Source organism: Salvelinus fontinalis, chromosome 11, assembly GCF_029448725.1.
Source record: "Salvelinus fontinalis isolate EN_2023a chromosome 11, ASM2944872v1, whole genome shotgun sequence".
NCBI classification, from domain to species: Eukaryota; Metazoa; Chordata; class Actinopteri; order Salmoniformes; family Salmonidae; genus Salvelinus; species Salvelinus fontinalis.
In genome coordinates, this window is record NC_074675.1 from 59,808,631 (window position 1) to 59,828,815 (window position 20,185).

At 49.0% G+C, this 20,185-nt stretch overlaps 1 protein-coding gene across 1 annotated transcript; it reads right to left on the reverse strand.

Moving 5' to 3' along the window:
• Positions 1 to 529: 529 nt before the first annotated feature.
• LOC129866026 (beta-enolase) lies at positions 530 to 19,010 on the reverse strand. Its single transcript, XM_055939163.1, has 11 exons — positions 18,918 to 19,010; positions 11,150 to 11,239; positions 10,972 to 11,067; positions 9,065 to 9,193; positions 7,978 to 8,111; positions 6,718 to 6,940; positions 5,932 to 6,129; positions 5,782 to 5,858; positions 3,402 to 3,526; positions 1,767 to 1,934; positions 530 to 847 (listed from the first exon to the last, which is right to left on the reverse strand). The coding sequence occupies exons 2-11, from the start codon at positions 11,232 to 11,234 to the stop codon at positions 778 to 780; spliced, it is 1,305 nt and encodes a 434-aa protein (XP_055795138.1). The 5' UTR covers positions 11,235 to 11,239; positions 18,918 to 19,010; the 3' UTR covers positions 530 to 777.
• Between the last annotated feature and the right edge of the window lie 1,175 nt (positions 19,011 to 20,185).

The window sequence follows — 20,185 nt, forward strand, 5'->3', positions numbered from 1 at the left end:
ATATAGTAGATCATATGTAGTGGTGATGGACCCTGGTCTATATAGTAGATCATATGTAGTGGTGGTGGACCCTGGTCTATATAGTAGATCATATGTAGTGGTGGTGGACCCTGGTCTATATAGTAGATCATATGTAGTGGTGATGGACCCTGGTCTATATAGTAGATCATATGTAGTGGTGATGGACCCTGGTCTATATAGTAGTAGATCATATGTAGTGGTGATGGACCCTGGTCTATATAGTAGTAGATCATATGTAGTGGTGATGGACCCTGGTCTATATAGTAGATCATATGTAGTGGTGATGGACCCTGGTCTAAATAGATCACTACATTTTGTTTTATTTTTTTAAATATTTAACCCAGTAATTTGACTGAGAAAACGTTCTCATTTACATCAACGACCTGGGGAATTGTTACTGGGAGAGAAGGATGGTGGGGGATGTAAGAGCCAATTGGAACCATTGACACACATAAATAGTCAATGATGTAGATCAGAGCAGCAGTACACAGGAACAGGAGAGCACCACTTTAAATTTGGTTTTGTTTTATTTCTCACGTTACGTCAAAACAGTCACTCGTAACAGGGGACGTCGGGAGGGATGAAAGGGAGGGACGGAGGGAGGGATGAAAGGGAGGGACGGAGGGAGGGATGAAAGGGCCGAAGATAAAACACATAAAAAGTGGAATTTCGTCTTCTTCTGACCCCTGACCTCAAGAGGAGGGTAGACAGTCAGCCGTGATAGGTTAAAGGAGGAGATGGAGGAGGATGGAGGGTTTAGTTGATTTTGGGGTGACGGTAGTCCTTGCCGGCAAACTTGGCCTTGTCTCCAAGCTCCTCTTCAATCCTGAAGGACATAGAAGTCAGGGGTTAGAGGTCAGGATCGTTCATCTTTGCAACATAAAATCTTGTCCAGCAGTTTGAATTGAACACATCTGGTATATATATATATATCTGGTATACACTACAGTAGTAACTTAGTATAAAGTCAGTCAGGGTGCAGTAGCTGGTGTATTCCTGTAGGGGTCAGTCTACCATAAGGCTCCAGTATATTAACTGAGTCAGGGTGCAGTAGCTGGTGTATTCCTGTAGGGGTCAGTCTACCATAAGGCTCCAGTATATTAACTGAGTCAGGGTGCAGTAGCTGGTGTATTCCTGTAGGGGGCAGTGTATTATAAGGCTCCAGTATATTAACTGAGTCAGGGTGCAGTAGCTGGTGTATTCCTGTAGGGGTCAGTGTATTATAAGGCTCCAGTATATTAACTGAGTCAGGGTGCAGTAGCTGGTGTATTCCTGTAGGGGGCAGTGTATTATAAGGCTCCAGTATATTAACTGAGTCAGGGTGCAGTAGCTGGTGTATTCCTGTATGGGGCAGTGTATTATAAGTCTCCAGTATATTAACTGAGTCAGGGTGCAGTAGCTAGTGTATTCCTGTAGGGGTCAGTCTACCATAAGGCTCCAGTATATAATAACTGAGTCAGGGTGCAGTAGCTAGTGTATTCCTGTATGGGGCAGTGTATTATAAGGCTCCAGTATATTAACTGAGTCAGGGTGCAGTAGCTGGTGTATTCCTGTAGGGGGCAGTGTATTATAAGGCTCCCGTATATTAACTGAGTCAGGGTGCAGTAGCTGGTGTATTCCTGTAGGGGGCAGTGTATTATAAGGCGCCAGTATATTAACTGAGTCAGGGTGCAGTAGCTGGTGTATTCCTGTAGGGGGCAGTGCATTATAAGGCTATGGTATTAACTAGGGTTAGTATAACTGACCTCATCAGCTGGTTGTATTTGGCCAGACGTTCTGATCTACAGGGGGCCCCAGTCTTGATCTGTCCAGTGCAGAGTCCGACCACCAGGTCAGCGATGAAAGTGTCCTCTGTCTCTCCGGAACGATGAGATACCATCACACCCCATCCGTTAGACTGGGCCAGCTTACACCTGTAAGAATAATACAAAATCATTATTTCAACTTCTAAACTATTTTTCGTAACGGAAAGAAATCTCAAAGCAAAAAATGAACTAATACTATATAATGAGAAGCCGAGTCGCTACTACACCTGTTACACATAAGAGATGGTCAATTTGGCCCTGTAAAATAGTGCCTGAGGCGCAGCTCCCGCAGGGGGCCCTGTAATATAGTGCCTGAGGGGCAGGGCCCTGTAATATAGTGCCTATAGAGCAGCTCCAGCAGGGGGCCCTGTAATATAGTCCCTGTGGTGCAGCTCCAGCAGGGGGCCCTGTAATATAGTGCCTATAGCGCAGCTCCAGCAGGGGGCCCTGTAATATAGTCCCTGTGGTGCAGCTCCAGCAGGGGGCCTGTAATATAGTGCCTATAGCGCAGCTCCAGCAGGGGGCCCTGTAATATAGTCCCTGTGGTGCAGCTCCAGCAGGGGGCCTGTAATATAGTGCCTATAGCGCAGCTCCAGCAGGGGGCCCTGTAATATATTGCCTGAACCGCAGCTCCAGCAGGGGGCCCTGTAATATAGTGCCTGAACCGCAGCTCCAGCAGGGGGCCCTGTAATATAGTGCCTGAACCGCAGCTCCAGCAGGGGGCCCTGTAATATAGTGCCTATAGCGCAGCTCCAGCAGGGGGCCCTGTAATATAGTGCCTGAACCGCAGCTCCAGCAGGGGGCCCTGTAATATAGTGCCTGAACCGCAGCTCCAGCAGGGGGCCCTGTAATATAGTGCCTGAACCGCAGCTCCAGCAGGGGGCCCTGTAATATAGTGCCTGAACCGCAGCTCCAGCAGGGGGCCCTGTAATATAGTGCCTGAACCGCAGCTCCAGCAGGGGGCCCTGTTATATAGTGCCTGAACCGCAGCTCCAGCAGGGGGCCCTGTAATATAGTGCCTATAGCGCAGCTCCAGCAGGGGGCCCTGTAATATAGTGCCTGAGGCGCAGCTCCAGCAGGGGGCCCTGTAATATAGTGCCTGAGGCGCAGCTCCAGTAGGGGGCCCTGTAATATAGTGCCTGAGGCGCAGCGCCAGCAGGTGGCCCTGTAATATAGTCCCTGTGGTGCAGCTCCAGCAGGGGGCCCTGTAATATAGTCCCTGTGGTGCAGCTCCAGCAGGGGGCCCTGTAATATAGTCCCTGTGGTGCAGCTCCAGCAGGGGGCCCTGTAATATAGTCCCTGTGGTGCAGCTCCAGTAGCGGGCCCTGTAATATAGAGTCTGTAGCACAGCTCCAGCAGGGGGCCCTGTAATATAGTCTCTGTGGTACAGCTCCAGCAGGAGGCCCTGTAATATAGAGTCTGTAGCACAGCTCCAGCAGGGGGCCCTGTAATATAGTCCCTGTGGTGCAGCTCCAGCAGGGGGCCCTGTAATATAGTCCCTGTGTTGCAGCTCCAACAGGAGACACTCTAGCTTAGTCCCTGTGGTGCAGCTCTAAGAGGGGGCCCTATACTTACGCCTTGATGGACTCTGTGACGGAGCCGATCTGGTTGACCTTCAGGAGCAGGCAGTTACAGGCCTTCTTCTCCACAGCCTGCTGGATACGCTTAGGGTTGGTTACGGTCAGATCATCTCCCACCACCTATAGAATAACATACAGATTGGTTAACGTATACACTGAGTGTACAAAAGTGCTGAACAAATAGTTATATCAACTACTCACTCACTAATGGCTTGCCTTTATCCGCTCATCGTTCCCTTATGCCATTGTTTGTACATATCCTATTGCTTATCTAGGTCTATCTCATTAGTATCTTATTCATAATTTTAGGCAATGTTGGAATGATGCATTTCATTGTTTTGCTTACTTTGTGTATTATAATTTTCTCATGTGCTTCTCTTCACAAGGAGGGATACTATATAATGTTGTTGGGTCTGTAACCATGAGGAGGGGATACTATATAATGTTGTTGGGTCTGTAACCATGAGGAGGGATACTATATAATGTTGTTGGGTCTGTAACCATGAGGAGGGGATACTATATAATGTTGTTGGGTCTGGAACCATGAGGAGGGGATACTATATAATGTTGTTGGGTCTGGAACCATGAAGAGAGGATACTATATAATGTTGTTGGGTCTGTAACCATGAAGAGGGGATACTATATAATGTTGTTGAGTCTGTAACCATGAAGAGGGGATACTATATAATGTTGTTGAGTCTGTAACCATGAAGAGGGGATACTATATAATGTTGTTGGGTCTGGAACCATGAGGATGGGATACTATATAATGTTGTTGGGTCTGTAATCATGAAGAGGGGATACTATATAATGTTGTTGAGTCTGTAACCATGAAGAGGGGATACTATATACTATATATGAAGTTCCACAAATCCACAAGGAGACAGTAGAAACCCTATTAGTGTAAGCAAGTACATACCTGTACATAGCCCATCTGTAAATAGCCCACCCACACATCTCATCTTCAATTATTATTATTATTATTGCTCTTTTGCACCCCAGTATCTCTACTTGCACATCTTCTGCACATCTTTCACTCTGGTATTTAATTGCTAAATTGTAATTATTTTGCCACTATGGCCCTATTTATTGCCTCACCTCCCTAATCTTACCTCATTTGCACACACTGTATATAGATTTTTCTATCGTGTTATTGACTGTGTGTTTGTTTATGTCTGACTCTGTGATGTTGTTTGTGTCGCACTGCTTTGCTTTATCTTGGCCAGATCGCAGTTGTAAATGAGAACTTGTTCTCAACTGGCCTACCTGGTTAAATAGAGGTGAAATAAAATTAAATATATATAAAAAGTGAGCCATATCAGCTATGGTTTTTAACAGGCAGTAAATGAGGCTGAATGTTTTGCTGCCAGACAAGGCTCTGCTGATAACCAGGTGTAGCAGTGGTAATGTTTTGCTGCCAGACAAGGCTCTGCTGATAACCAGGTATAGCAGTGGTAATGTTTTGCTGCCAGACAAGGCTCTGCTGATAACCAGGTGTAGCAGTGGTAATGTTTTGCTGCCAGACAAGGCTCTGCTGATAACCAGGTGTAGCAGTGGTAATGTTTTGCTGCCAGACAAGGCTCTGCTGATAACCAGGTGTAGCAGTGGTAATGTTTTGCTGCCAGACAAGGCTCTGCTGATAACCAGGTGTAGCAGTGGTAATGTTTTGCTGCCAGACAAGGCTCCGCTGATAACCAGGTGTAGCAGTGGTAATGTTTTGCTGCCAGACAAGGCTCCGCTGATAACCAGGTGTAGCAGTGGTAATGTTTTGCTGCCAGACAAGGCTCCGCTGATAACCAGGTGTAGCAGTGGTAATGTTTTGCTGCCAGACAAGGCTCCGCTGATAACCAGGTGTAGCAGTGGTAATGTTTTGCTGCCAGACAAGGCTCCGCTGATAACCAGGTGTAGCAGTGGTAATGTTTTGCTGCCAGACAAGGCTCTGCTGATAACCAGGTGTAGCAGTGGTAATGTTTTGCTGCCAGACAAGGCTCTGCTGATAACCAGGTGTAGCAGTGGTAATGTTTTGCTGCCAGACAAGGCTCTGCTGATAACCAGGTGTAGCAGTGGTAATGTTTTGCTGCCAGACAAGGCTCTGCTGATAACCAGGTGTAGCAGTGGTAATGTTTTGCTGCCAGACAAGGCTCCACTGATAACCAGGTGTAGCAGTGGTAATGTTTCGCTGCATGGTGCTGAAAATAAAGCTCTGTTGTTGGGACAGCTTTATGTCGGCCCTAACAGTTTGTGGGCACCGGTTGCCACCGTTACAGTGCAATTAATGTATAGTTTAGTGTTGTGTAGTGATATAGGAACACACAGAGTTAGACCCCTATAGATATAGGAAGAGCTGAAGATAAACAAACAATGACTGGACCCACCTGGATGTCGACGGCGGCGGTGAACTTTGACCATGCAGCCCAATCATCCTGATCGAAGGGATCCTCAATGGACTGGACTGGAGAGGAGCGAAGGAGTTAGCGAGGAAGGGTGTATATACAGTGTGTGTGTGCCTGTGTTTCTCTACATACCGGGATATCCCTTGATGAAGCTCTTGTACAGATCTCCCAGCTGATCCCCGGTGATGTACCTGGCAGGGTCGTCAGGTGACTTGAAGTCCAGGTCGTACTTTCCTGCCTTGTAGAACTCCGAGGCAGCCACGTCCATGCCGATGATGATCTTGTCTGGGTAGCCGGCCTTCTCAATGGCTGACTTCAGGAGCTCCAGAGCTGGAGGGAGAAGAAAGGGTTAAAGTATCACACACCTCCACCAGGGGGCCCTTTATAATAGTCCCTGTGGTGCAGCTCCACAAGGGTGCCCTGCAGTAATAGTCCCTGTGGTGCAGCTCCACAAGGGTGCCCTACAGTAATAGTCCCTGTGGTGCAGCTCCACAAGGGTGCCCTATAGTAATAGTCCCTGTGGTGCAGCTCCACAAGGGTGCCCTATAGTAATAGTCCCTGTGGTGCAGGTCCACAAGAGAAAGGATGCCACCACGTATAGTAATAGTCCCTGTGGTGCAGCTCCACAAGAGAAAGGATGCCACCACGTATAGTAATAGTCCCTGTGGTGCAGGTCCACAAGAGAAAGGATGCCACCACGTATAGTAATAGTCCCTGTGGTGCAGCTCCACAAGGGTGCCCTATAGTAATAGTCCCTGTGGTGCAGCTCCACAAGGGTGCCCTATAGTAATAGTCCCTGTGGTGCAGCTCCACAAGGGTGCCCTATAGTAATAGTCCCTGTGGTGCAGCTCCACAAGGGTGCCCTATAGTAATAGTCCCTGTGGTGCAGCTCCACAAGGGTGCCCTATAAGCTCTTACCCTCGTTGTTCTCCAGGATGTTGGGTGCGAAGCCGCCCTCATCACCTACGTTGGTGGCATCCTTTCCATACTTGGCCTTGATCACGTTCTTCAGGTTGTGGTAAACCTCAGCTCCGATCCTCATGGCCTCGTGGAAGTTAGCCGCTCCGATGGGCAGGATCATGAACTCCTGCATGGCCAGCTTGTTACCAGCATGGCTACCACCGTTGATCACGTTGAAGGCCTGGAGAGAGGGAGGAGAGGAGAGAGGGAGGAGAGGAGAGGAGAGGAGAGAGGGAGGAGAGGAGAGAGGGAGGAGAGGGAGAGGAGAGGGAGAGGAGAGAGGGAGGAGAGAGGGAGGAGAGGAGAGAGGGAGGAGGGGGAGAGGAGAGGAGGAGAGAGGGAGGTGTAGAGAAGAGGTTAGAGCTTGTTACCAGCATGGCTACCACCGTTGATCACGTTGAAGGCCTGGAGAGAGGGCAGGCAAGCAGACATATTTTCTTTAGGAAATGTCATTTCTAGTTTGATATGCTACCCATTTTATTTATTTTTAATTTCCAAAGCTGACAATATACTGTACATCAAGTATAAAGGTAGTAAATATGAAGGCATATGTACTCACAGGGCAGGGGAAAGAGTTCAAAGGTTAAAGGTTTACTCACGGGGCAGGGAAAGAGTTAAAAGGTTAAAGGTTAACTCACGGGGCAGGGGAAAGAGTTAAAAGGTTAAAGGTTAACTCACAGGGCAGGGAAAGAGTTAAAAGGTTAAAGGTTAACTCACGGGGCAGGGGTCGGGGTTAAAGGTTAAAGGTTTACTCACGGGGCAGGGGAAAGAGTTAAAAGGTTAAAGGTTAACTCACGGGGCAGGGGAAAGAGTTAAAAGGTTAAAGGTTAACTCACGGGGCAGGGGAAAGAGTTAAAAGGTTAAAGGTTAACTCACGGGGCAGGGGAAAGAGTTAAAAGGTTAAAGGTTTACTCACGGGGCAGGGGTCGGGGTTAAAGGTTTACTCACAGGGCAGGGGTTTACTCACGGGGCAGGGGAAAGAGTTCAAAGGTTAAAGGTTTACTCACGGGGCAGGGATTTACTCACGGGGCAGGGGAAAGAGTTCAAAGGTTTACTCACAGGGCAGGGGAAAGAGTTAAAAGGTTAAAGGTTTACTCACGGGGCAGGGGTCGGGGTTAAAGGTTAACTCACGGGGCAGGGTGATGTCCTGGTTAGATTATATATAGGTAGGTATATGATGGGGCAGGGGTCGGGGTTAAAGGTTAAGGGTTTACTCACGGGGCAGGGCAGGATGACGTCCTTGTGTCCGGCCAGGTCAGCGATGTGTCGGTACAGGGGCACTCCCTTCTCTGCTGCTCCGGCCTTGCAGACCGCCAGAGACACACCCAGGATGGCATTGGCTCCAAACTTAGCTACAGGAGGGGGAGAGGCATGAGGCAGGGGGTGTGAGGGAGGCAAGAAAGAGAGGGGGGCAGGAAGAGGCAGGAGGGCGGGGAGTGGGGGGCAGGTGGAAGGGGAGGAGACTGTGTGAATATGCATACTGCTAAGAGTTTACTTTGACAGTGTAAAGCCTCATTTAATTTGAACAACAGGATGCATCATCAAAAGCTCCCGTCTGCACGGACTCTACGCGTCAGCAGGATACTTTTCCTAGGAGATGCATGGACTCTACGCGTCAGCAGGACACTTTTCCTAGGAGATGCACGGACTCTACGCGTCAGCAGGACACTTTTCCTAGGAGATGCACGGACTCTACACGTCAGCAGGATACTTTTCCTAGGAGATGCATGGACTCTACACGTCAGCAGGACACTTTCCTAGGAGATGCACGGACTCTACGCGTCAGCAGGACACTTTTCCTAGGAGATGCATGGACTCTACACGTCAGCAGGACACTTTTCCTAGGAGATGCACGGACTCTACGCGCCAGCAGGACACTTTTCCTAGGAGATGCACGGACTCTACGCGTCAGCAGGACACTTTTCCTAGGAGATGCACGGACTCTACGCGCCAGCAGGACACTTTTCCTAGGAGATGCACGGACTCTACGCGTCAGCAGGACACTTTTCCTAGGAGATGCACGGACTCTACGCGCCAGCAGGACACTTTTCCTAGGAGATGCACGGACTCTACGCGTCAGCAGGACACTTTTCCTAGGAGATGCACGGACTCTACGCGTCAGCAGGACACTTTTCCTAGGAGATGCACGGACTCTACGCGTCAGCAGGACACTTTTCCTAGGAGATGCGTGGACGCAGACAAGGAATCCTGTGCTGATGGGACGTTCGATAGAAGCAGAAGGTTTAAATTGTCTTAAAGTACTCTAAATTTGAATGTCAATTAAGACAAAGGAGAAGAGACATACACTTGTTCTCAGTTCCGTCCAACTCCAGCATGAATTTGTCAATCTTCTCCTGGTCAACAACACTGAACTTCTTCTCAATCAGTTTGGCAGCGATGTCCTTGTTCACATGATCCACAGCCTTAATGGTACCTTTAAAGATATTAAAGAGATAGAAAACACTGTTAGAGCACAGAGAAACCGATCAGTCCACAGCCTTAATGGTACCTAAAGATATTAAAGAGATAGAACACACTGTTAGATCACAGAGAAACCGATCAGTCCACTCCAGGGATGATCAAACCTGACTCTATAGTCCAGTACCTCTACCCTCTAGTCCAGTACCTCTACCCTCTAGTCCAGTACCTCTACCCTCTAGTCCAGTACCTCTACCCTCTAGTCCAGTACCTCTACCCTCTAGTCCAGTACCTCTACCCTCTAGTCCAGTACCTCTACCCTCTAGTCCAGTACCTCTACCCTCTAGTCCAGTACCTCTACCCTCTAGTCCAGTACCTCTACCCTCTAGTCCAGTACCTCTACCCTCTAGTCCAGTACCTCTACCCTCTAGTCCAGTACCTCTACCCTCTAGTCCAGTACCTCTACCCTCTAGTCCAGTACCTCTACCCTCTAGTCCAGTACCTCTACCCTCTAGTCCAGTACCTCTACCCTCTAGTCCAGTACCTCTACCCTCTAGTCCAGTACCTCTACCCTCTAGTCCAGTACCTCTACCCTCTAGTCCAGTACCTCTACCCTCTAGTCCAGTACCTCTACCCTCTAGTCCAGTACCTCTACCCTCTAGTCCAGTACCTCTACCCTCTAGTCCAGTACCTCTACCCTCTAGTCCAGTACCTCTACCCTCTAGTCCAGTACCTCTACCCTCTAGTCCAGTACCTCTACCCTCTAGTCCAGTACCTCTACCCTCTAGTCCAGTACCTCTACCCTCTAGTCCAGTACCTCTACCCTCTAGTCCAGTACCTCTACCCTCTAGTCCAGTACCTCTACCCTCTAGTCTAGTACCGCACCAGGTGACTGCAATTAACTAGCAGGTAGAAATTAAAATCAGAAGTGGAACTGGACTTATGGTCTAGATTTGAGTATCTCTCATCCAGATCAACAGATCCCAGAGACTTAGATCAGACCAGGTCAACAGATCCCAGAGACTTAGATCAGACCAGGTCAACAGATCCCAGAGAGGTAGATCAGACCAGGTCAACAGATCCCAGAGAGGTAGATGAGACCAGGTCAACAGATCCCAGAGACTTAGATCAGACCAGGTCAATAGATCCCAGAGAGGTAGATCAGACCAGGTCAACAGATCCCAGAGAGGTAGATCAGACCAGGTGAACAGATCCCAGAGACTTAGATCAGACCAGGTCAACAGATCCCAGAGACTTAGATCAGACCAGGTCAACAGATCCCAGAGACTTAGATCAGACCAGGTCAACAGATCCCAGAGAGGTAGATCAGACCAGGTCAACAGATCCCAGAGACTTAGATCAGACCAGGTCAACAGATCCCAGAGAGGTAGATCAGACCAGGTCAACAGATCCCAGAGACTTAGATCAGACCAGGTCAACAGATCCCAGAGAGGTAGATCAGACCAGGTCAACAGATCCCAGAGACTTAGATCAGACCAGGTCAACAGATCCCAGAGAGGTAGATCAGACCAGGTCAACAGATCCCAGAGACTTAGATCAGACCAGGTCAACAGATCCCAGAGAGGTAGATCAGACCAGGTCAACAGATCCCAGAGACTTAGATCAGACCAGGTCAACAGATCCCAGAGCGGTAGCTCAGACCAGGTCAACAGATCCCAGCGAGGTAGATCAGACCAGATCCACAGATCCCAGAGAGGCAGATCAGACCAGATCAACAGATCCCAGAGAGCTAGATCAGAGCAGTTCAACAGATCCCAGAGAGACATAACTCACCTTTTCCCAGATAGCGTGACTTGTCTCCATCTCTCAGCTCCAAAGCCTCATGGACACCAGTAGAGGCACCGCTGGGCACGGCTGCCCTGAAACGGCCTGAACACACAGAGAGGTTAAACTGCTGGGTCGGTGAACAACATTGTGGTACTGTATGTTTTTATGTAAACATTGTGTGCACCTTTGGCGGTGTAGAGGTCCACCTCCACGGTGGGGTTTCCTCTGGAGTCGAGGATCTCTCGGGCATGGATCTTAGTGATAGACATCCTGACTAGAGAGGAGCGATAGAAAGAGATGAGGGGGAGAAAGTGAGAGAGAGATAGGAGGGGACAGAGGGAAGGGAGAGAGATAGGAGGGGACAGAGGGAATGAGAGAGAGATAGGAGGGGACAGGGGGAAGGGAGAGAGATAGGAGGGGACAGGGGGAAGGAGAGATAGAGAGAGATAGGAGGGGACAGGGGGAAGGGAGAGAGATAGGAGGGGACAGGGGGAAGGGAGAGAGATAGGAGGGGACAGGGGGAAGGGAGAGAGATAGGAGGGGACAGGGGGAAGGGAGAGATAGAGAGAGATAGGAGGGGACAGGGGGAAGGGAGAGAGATAGGAGGGGACAGGGGGAAGGGAGAGATAGAGAGAGATAGGAGGGGACAGGGGGAAGGGAGAGATAGAGAGAGATAGGAGGGGACAGGGGGAAGGAGAGATAGAGAGAGATAGGAGGGGACAGAGGGAATGAGAGAGAGATAGGAGGGGACAGGGGGAAGGGAGAGAGATAGGGGGGGACAGAGGGAAGGAGAGAGATAGGAGGGGACAGGGGGAAGGGAGAGAGATAGGAGGGGACAGGGGGAAGGGAGAGAGATAGGAGGGGACAGGGGGAAGGGAGAGAGATAGGAGGGGACAGGGGGAAGGGAGAGAGATAGGAGGGGACAGGGGGAAGGGAGAGATAGAGAGAGATAGGAGGGGACAGGGGGAAGGGAGAGAGATAGGAGGGGACAGGGGGAAGGGAGAGATAGAGAGAGATAGGAGGGGACAGGGGGAAGGGAGAGATAGAGAGAGATAGGAGGGGACAGGGGGAAGGAGAGATAGAGAGAGATAGGAGGGGACAGAGGGAATGAGAGAGAGATAGGAGGGGACAGGGGGAAGGGAGAGAGATAGGGGGGGACAGAGGGAATGAGAGAGAGATAGGAGGGGACAGAGGGAATGAGAGAGAGATAGGAGGGGACAGGGGGAAGGGAGAGAGATAGGAGGGGACAGGGGGAAGGGAGAGAGATAGGAGGGGACAGGGGGAAGGGAGAGAGATAGGAGGGGACAGAGGGAATGAGAGAGAGATAGGAGGGGACAGGGGGAAGGGAGAGAGATAGGAGGGGACAGAGGGAATGAGAGAGAGATAGGAGGGGACAGGGGGAAGGGAGAGAGATAGGAGGGGACAGAGGGAATGAGAGAGAGATAGGAGGGGACAGGGGGAAGGAGAGATAGAGAGAGATAGGAGGGGACAGGGGGAAGGGAGAGAGATAGGAGGGGACAGGGGGAAGGGAGAGAGATAGGAGGGGACAGGGGGAAGGGAGAGATAGAGAGAGATAGGAGGGGACAGGGGGAAGGAGAGATAGAGAGAGATAGGAGGGGACAGGGGGAAGGGAGAGAGATAGGAGGGGACAGGGGGAAGGGAGAGAGATAGGAGGGGACAGTGGGAAGGGAGAGAGATAGGAGGGGACAGGGGGAAGGAGAGATAGAGAGAGATAGGAGGGGACAGGGGGAAGGAGAGATAGAGAGAGATAGGAGGGGACAGGGGGAAGGAGAGAGATAGGAGGGGACAGGGGGAAGGGAGAGAGATAGGAGGGGACAGGGGGAAGGGAGAGAGATAGGAGGGGACAGTGGGAAGGGAGAGAGATAGGAGGGGACAGGGGGAAGGAGAGATAGAGAGAGATAGGAGGGGACAGGGGGAAGGAGAGATAGAGAGAGATAGGAGGGGACAGGGGGAAGGAGAGAGATAGGAGGGGACAGGGGGAAGGGAGAGAGATAGGAGGGGACAGGGGGAAGGGAGAGAGATAGGAGGGGACAGTGGGAAGGGAGAGAGATAGGAGGGGACAGGGGGAAGGAGAGATAGAGAGAGATAGGAGGGGACAGGGGGAAGGAGAGATAGAGAGAGATAGGAGGGGACAGGGGGAAGGAGAGAGATAGGAGGGGACAGGGGGAAGGGAGAGAGATAGGAGGGGACAGGGGGAAGGAGAGAGATAGGAGGGGACAGGGGGAAGGAGAGATAGTAGGGGACAGAGGGAAGGGGAGATAGAGAGAGATAGTAGGGGACAGGGGGAAGGAGAGAGAAAGAGAGATAGGAGGGAACGGGAAAAAATGAATAATCAACTATTATATTGACCTTCAGATTTACTCTGTTGCTGTCAGCCAATCAAAATTCAGGTCAGTCTCCACTCTCCTAGCAATCTGTACTGTAGTCGGTATGTACACCTCTGTGTGTGACCACTGTGTGTGTGTGACCTGACTTAGCCACTGTGTAGGTAGCTTAGCCACTGTGTGGGTAGCTTAGCCACTGTGTGGGTAGCTTAGCCACTGTGTGGGTAGCTTAGCCACTGTGTGGGTAGCTTAGCCACTGTGTGGGTAGCTTAGGGTAGCTTAGCCACTGTGTGGGTAGCTTAGCCACTGTGTAGGTAGCTTAGCCACTGTGTGGGTAGCTTAGCCACTGTGTGGGTAGCTTAGCCACTGTGTGGGTAGCTTAGGGTAGCTTAGCCACTGTGTGGGTAGCTGAGCCACTGTGTAGGTAGCTTAGCCACTGTGTGGGTAGCTTAGCCACTGTGTGGGTAGCTTAGCCACTGTGTAGGTAGCTTAGCCACTGTGTGTGTGTGACCTGACTTAGCCACTGTGTAGGTAGCTTAGCCACTGTGTGGGTAGCTTAGCCACTGTGTGGGTAGCTTAGCCACTGTATGGGTAGCTTAGCCACTGTGTGGGTAGCTTAGCCACTGTGTAGGTAGCTTAGCCACTGTGTGGATAGCTTAGCCACTGTGTAGGTAGCTTAGCCACTGTGTAGGTAGCTTAGCCACTGTGTGGGTAGCTTAGCCACTGTGTGGGTAGCTTAGCCACTGTGTAGGTAGCTTAGCCACTGTGTAGGTAGCTTAGCCACTGAGTGGGTAGCTTAGCCACTGTGTAGGTAGCTTAGCCACTATGTGGGTTGCTTAGCCACTGTGTGGGTTGCTTAGCTACTGTGTGGGTTGCTTAGCTACTGTGTGGGTAGCTTAGCTACTGTGTGGGTGGCTTAGCTACTGTGTGGGTAGCCTAGCTACTGTGTAGGTAGCTTAGCCACTGTGTGGGTAGCTTAGCTACTGTGTGGGTAGCCTATCTACTGTGTGGGTAGCCTAGCTACTGTGTGGGTAGCCTAGCTACTGTGTGGGTAGCTTAGCCACTGTGTGGGTAGCTTAGCCACTGTGTGGGTAGCTTAGCCACTGTGTGGGTAGCTTAGCTACTGTGTGGGTAGCTTAGCTACTGTGTGGGTAGCTTAGCCACTGTGTGGGTAGCTTAGCCACTGTGTGGGTAGCTTAGCCACTGTGTGGGTTGCTTAGCCACTGTGTGGGTAGCTTAGCCACTGTGTGGGTAGCTTAGCCACTGTGTGGGTAGCTTAGCCACTGTGTGGGTAGCTTAGCCACTGTGTGGGTTGCTTAGCCACTGTGTGGGTAGCTTAGCCACTGTGTGGGTAGCTTAGCCACTGTGTGGGTAGCTTCATGTCTGCATCACAGTGGAATCTGTCCCACTCTCCACACTGTGCTTCCTCCTACAAGCATCACACACAGCTAGCCTATCAGAGAGTAGTGAGGTCACAGGAGTATGGTTACCTGGTTACGTAGGTTAGTGTAGTATAGTTACCTGGTTACGTGCAGTGTGTGTGTGTGTGTGTGTGTGTGTGTGTGTGTGTGTGTGTGTGTGTGTGTGTGTATACATGCCGAGCTAAATGTGTTGTTAGCAGTGTGTGTGTGTGTGTACGTGCTGAGCTATGTGTGTTGTTAGCAGTGTGTGTGCGTGTGTGTGTGTGAATACGTGCTGAGCTATGTGTGTTGTTAGCAGTGTGTGTGCGTGTGTGTGTGTGAATACGTGCTGAGCTATGTGTGTTGTTAGCAGTGTGTGTGTGTGTGCGTGTGTGTGAATACGTGCTGAGCTAGATGTGTTGTTAGCAGTGTGTGTGAAGTGGTCTAGAGCCTGTTTAATCTCTAACCTTTTAATTTGACCTTTCTGTAGATTCACTAGAGGCTTCAGTGTGACCTTTCACTCAATGTTATTGTTGGCCATGGCATTACTGTATTACAGTACGCAATACAGTGTGTCTATTAATACACACACACCGGCCCTCCCCCCCACACTCAACATTCAGAACATTTGAGATTACATTTCCTATCTGGTTCTTGAGTTATCTTTTATGTCTGTCTAACTCTCTCCCTGAGACTCAGACTCTGCCTCTCTCCGAGATTCTGACTCTCTCCCTGAGACTCTGCAATATCCTAGAGCAACATTAAGATGTTATATATTTCTTATTTTTTTAAATGTAAATACAGAAACTAGGGCTGTGTTCTTTGGCTGTTCCCATAGGAGAAACTAGGGCTGTGTTCTTTGGCTGTTCCCATAGGAGAAACACGGGCACCCTCAAAGATATCATCCTAACCAACTTGCCCTCCAAATACACCTCTGCTGTTTTCAACCAAGATCTCAGCGATCACTGCCTCATTGCCTGCATCCGTAATGGGTCCGCGGTCAAACGACCTCCACTCATCACTATCAAACGCTCCCTGAAACAATTCAGCCTTTCTAATCGACCTGGCCTAGGTGTCCTGGAAGGATATTGACCTCATCCCGTCAGTAGAGGATGCCTGGTTATTCTTTAAAAGTGCCTTTCTCATCTTAAATAAACAAGCTCCATTCATTAAAAACAAAACAGGAAAAGATATAGCCCTTGGTTCACTCCAGACCTGTCTGCCCTCGACCAGCACAAAACCATCCTGTGGCGTTCTGCATTAGCATCGAACAGCCCCCGTGATATGCAACTTTTCAGGGAAGTCAGGAACCAATATACACAGGCAGTTAGAAAAGCCAAGGCTAGTTTTTTCAAGTAGAAATTTGCATCCTGTAGCACAAACTCAAAAAAGTTTTGGGACACTGTAAAGTCCATGGAGAATAAGAGCACCTCCTCCCAGCTGCCCACTGTACTGAAGCTAGGAAACACTGTCACCACCGATAAATCCACGATAATTGAGAATTTCAATAAGCATTTTTCTACGGCTGGCCATGCTTTCCACCTGGCTACCCCTACCCCGGTCAACAGCTCTGCACCCCCCCACAGCAACTCGCCCAAGCCTCCCCCATTTCTCCTTCTCCCAAATCCAGATAGCTGATGTCCTGAAAGAGCGGCAAAATCTGGACCCCTACAAATCAGCTGGGCTAGACAATCTGGACCCTCTCTTTCTAAAATTATCTGCCGAATTTGTTGCATCCCCTATTACCAGCCTGTTCAACCTCTCTTTCGTGTCTTCTGAGATCCCTAAAGATTGGAAAGCTGCCGCGGTCATCCCCCTCTTCAAATGGGGAGACACTCTAGACCCAAACTGTTACAGACTGATATCCATCCTATCCTGTCTTTCTAAGGTCTTTAAAAGCCAAGTCAACAAACAGATCACCGACCATCAGGCGTCGCGATTATTATTCTTTTTTTTGTTGCTACTGCTACTAAAAAAAATTTGGTCGACCAGCAGCCTATTGACCAGTAGACTAAATGGGGTCAGCCCTAGGAGAAACTAAATGGGGTCAGCCCTAGGAGAAACTAAATGGGGTCAGCCCTAGGAGAAACTAAATGGGGTCAGCCCTAGGAGAAACTAAATGGGGTCAGCCCTAGGAGAAACTAAATGGGGTCAGCCCTAGGAGAAACTAAATGGGGTAGGCCCTAGGAGAAACTAAATGGGGTCAGCCCTAGGAGAAACTAAATGGGGTCAGCCCTAGGAGAAACTAAATGGGGTCAGCCCTAGGAGAAACTAAATGGGGTCAGCCCTAGGAGAAACTAAATGGGGTCAGCCCTAGGAGAAACTAAATGGGGTCAGCCCTCGGAGAAACTAAATGGGGTCAGCCCTCGGAGAAACTAAATGGGGTCAGCCCTCGGAGAAACTAAATGGGGTCAGCCCTAGGAGAAACTAAATGGGGTCAGCCCTAGGAGAAACTAAATGGGGTCAGCCCTAGGAGAAACTAAATGGGGTCAGCCCTAGGAGAAACTAAATGGGGTCAGCCCTAGGAGAAACTAAATGGGGTCAGCCCTAGGAGAAACTAAATGGGGTCAGCCCTAGGAGAAACTAAATGGGGTCAGCCCTAGGAGAAACTAAATGGGGTCAGCCCTAGGAGAAACTAAATGGGGTCAGCCCTAGGAGAAACTAAATGGGGTCAGCCCTAGGAGAAACTAAATGGGGTCAGCCCTAGGAGAAACTAAATGGGGTCAGCCCTAGGAGAAACTAAATGGGGTCAGCCCTAGGAGAAACTAAATGGGGTCAGCCCTAGGAGAAACTAAATGGGGTCAGCCCTAGGAGAAACTAAATGGGGTCAGCCCTAGGAGAAACTAAATGGGGTCAGCCCTAGGAGAAACTAAATGGGGTCAGCCCTAGGAGAAACTAAATGGGGTCAGCCCTAGGAGAAACTAAATGGGGTCGGCCCTCGGAGAAACTAAATGGGGTCGGCCCTCGGAGAAACTAAATGGGGTCAGCCCTAGGAGAAACTAAATGGGGTCAGCCCTAGGAGAAACTAAATGGGGTCAGCCCTAGGAGAAACTAAACCCCTTTTGGTTCTACATGGAACACTAAAGAGTTCTACCTGGAACCAAAAAGGGTTCTCCTATGGGGACAGCTGCAGAACTCTTTGGAGTACTTTTGTTCTAAGAGTGTAGAGATGCAAGAGAGGCTGGAACAACAACATGCACACAAAGACAGGACACTGGTCTCTCTCTCCCTGTTAGATGACAGCAGACAACAGTCGCTAAAGGCTCAGCTGCCCAATAACTCCACCCAACACCAACTGTGACCTGCGAGGAATCAAAGCGAGTGCGTGCTTGGTAACTGCCTGGATACAGAATGTTTGAATAGATTAGATGGTCAGGAGGAAGTATAACGGCACACAGAAATATCAAAAGAGCATCACAGTGACGCAACTGAACCGGCTCGGTGCCCGACAGTGATTGTGAGACGGACTTTGGCCGGCACTTTATCGGGAGATTGTGTAACAGTGTCCTGCTCCTCCTCCGATGCCATAGTCTACATCCTGCAAACTATCTCTCTTTGTTAGATGTAGTGTAGGCCTGGACTACGATCAAATGCGCTGCAAATGTGGAAGTGAATTAAAGTCATCCCGCTACAATATTTAATTGCATGCTGGTCATAAATGTATATGCCTAAATCAATATTCAGGCTTTACTATACAGGCTGTAGTATAGCTCAGATCCATCTGCAGAGAGTAGCAGTCAAGTTAATAATTTGAGTTTATTCTAGGCCTTCAGCTTTGTTGCTTACAACACATGAACTATTAGAGTCCTCGGCGGAAGGTCATCACGTTGTCATTCGTCTACAAACACACAGGAGGAGGTTTGTGTACAAAAAACTGAAAAGATGAAAAACGAATTCAATCGCAGACGCATGAGAACTAGGCTACACTGTATGTTTCGAACAGTTGCAATGTCTAAGGACATATCCCATGGATTCAATCCCAAACGCTAAAATGAAAATGAATGTATTCATTGTAGACCTGTTTATAAAGTTTATCAGGTTTATCAGTCATAGAACACAAGCAAACAAAGTTACAAGGCTGGAGTTGAGAATGCCAAAGCAAAAGAAACATTAAATTGACAACTACACAAGTTGGTCTTTCCTGTAAATGTTTCTGAAGATTCTATGTGTATGCAGAGCGAATCGAGTAACCCAGAAAGCATGGTACCTGAGGGGGGGTTGATGCGGCTGGCTGGCTGTCCGACTGTCCTTCTGGAAAGTGACACCCCTGTCCCCCCGCGGGTGCTATATAGACCGCCACTAGCGGCCTGCCGCCCCCATATAAGGACAAGGGCTTAGGGACGGAAGGGAAATTATCAGACACATTCGGAAATGCAGAAACTGAAAAGACGGTAAGATCTGTGTCTGAGTTAATGTGTCGAATACACACGTTTCCCTCCAAATTATTCATCAATATATAAGATGTTTCTTACTTTCTCTCCAAATTATTCATCAATATATAATATTTCTTACTTTCTCTCCAAATTATGAATCAAAATATAATATGTTTTCTAGTTTCTCTCTCCAAATGATTCAACAGTATGTAAGAGGATTTGAAGAGCATCACATAATAATTCAGATTACTTTGGAGTTTTTTTCTTCAAATTAAAACATGTAGGCCTACTGTTGACTTACAGGGGGGTTCCTGTGAACACATGAATCTGATCGGGTAGAGAACAGGGGGGTTCCTGTGAACACATGAATCTGACATGGATACAGCTCTACTTTAGGACTGGATACAGCTCTACTTTAGGACTGAGACATGGATACAGCTCTACTTTAGGACTGAGACATGGATACAGCTCTACTTTAGGACTGAGACATGGTTACAGCTCTACTTTAGGACTGGTTACAGCTCTACTTTAGGACTGAGACATGGATACAGCTCTACTTTAGGACTGGATACAGCTCTACTTTAGGACTGGATACAGCTCTACTTTAGGACTGGATACAGCTCTACTTTAGGACTGGATACAGCTCTACTTTAGGACTGGATACAGCTCTACTTTAGGACTGAGACATGGATACAGCTCTACTTTAGGACTGAGACATGGATACAGCTCTACTTTAGGACTGAGACATGGATACAGCTCTACTTTAGGACTGAGACATGGATACAGCTCTACTTTAGGACTGAGACATGGATACAGCTCTACTTTAGGACTGGATACAGCTCTACTTTAGGACTGGATACAGCTCTACTTTAGGACTGGATACAGCTCTACTTTAGGACTGGATACAGCTCTACTTTAGGACTGGATACAGCTCTACTTTAGGACTGAGACATGGATACAGCTCTACTTTAGGACTGAGACATGGATACAGCTCTACTTTAGGACTGAGACATGGATACAGCTCTACTTTAGGACTGGATACAGCTCTACTTTAGGACTGAGAGATGGATACAGCTCTACTTTAGGACTGAGACATGGATAC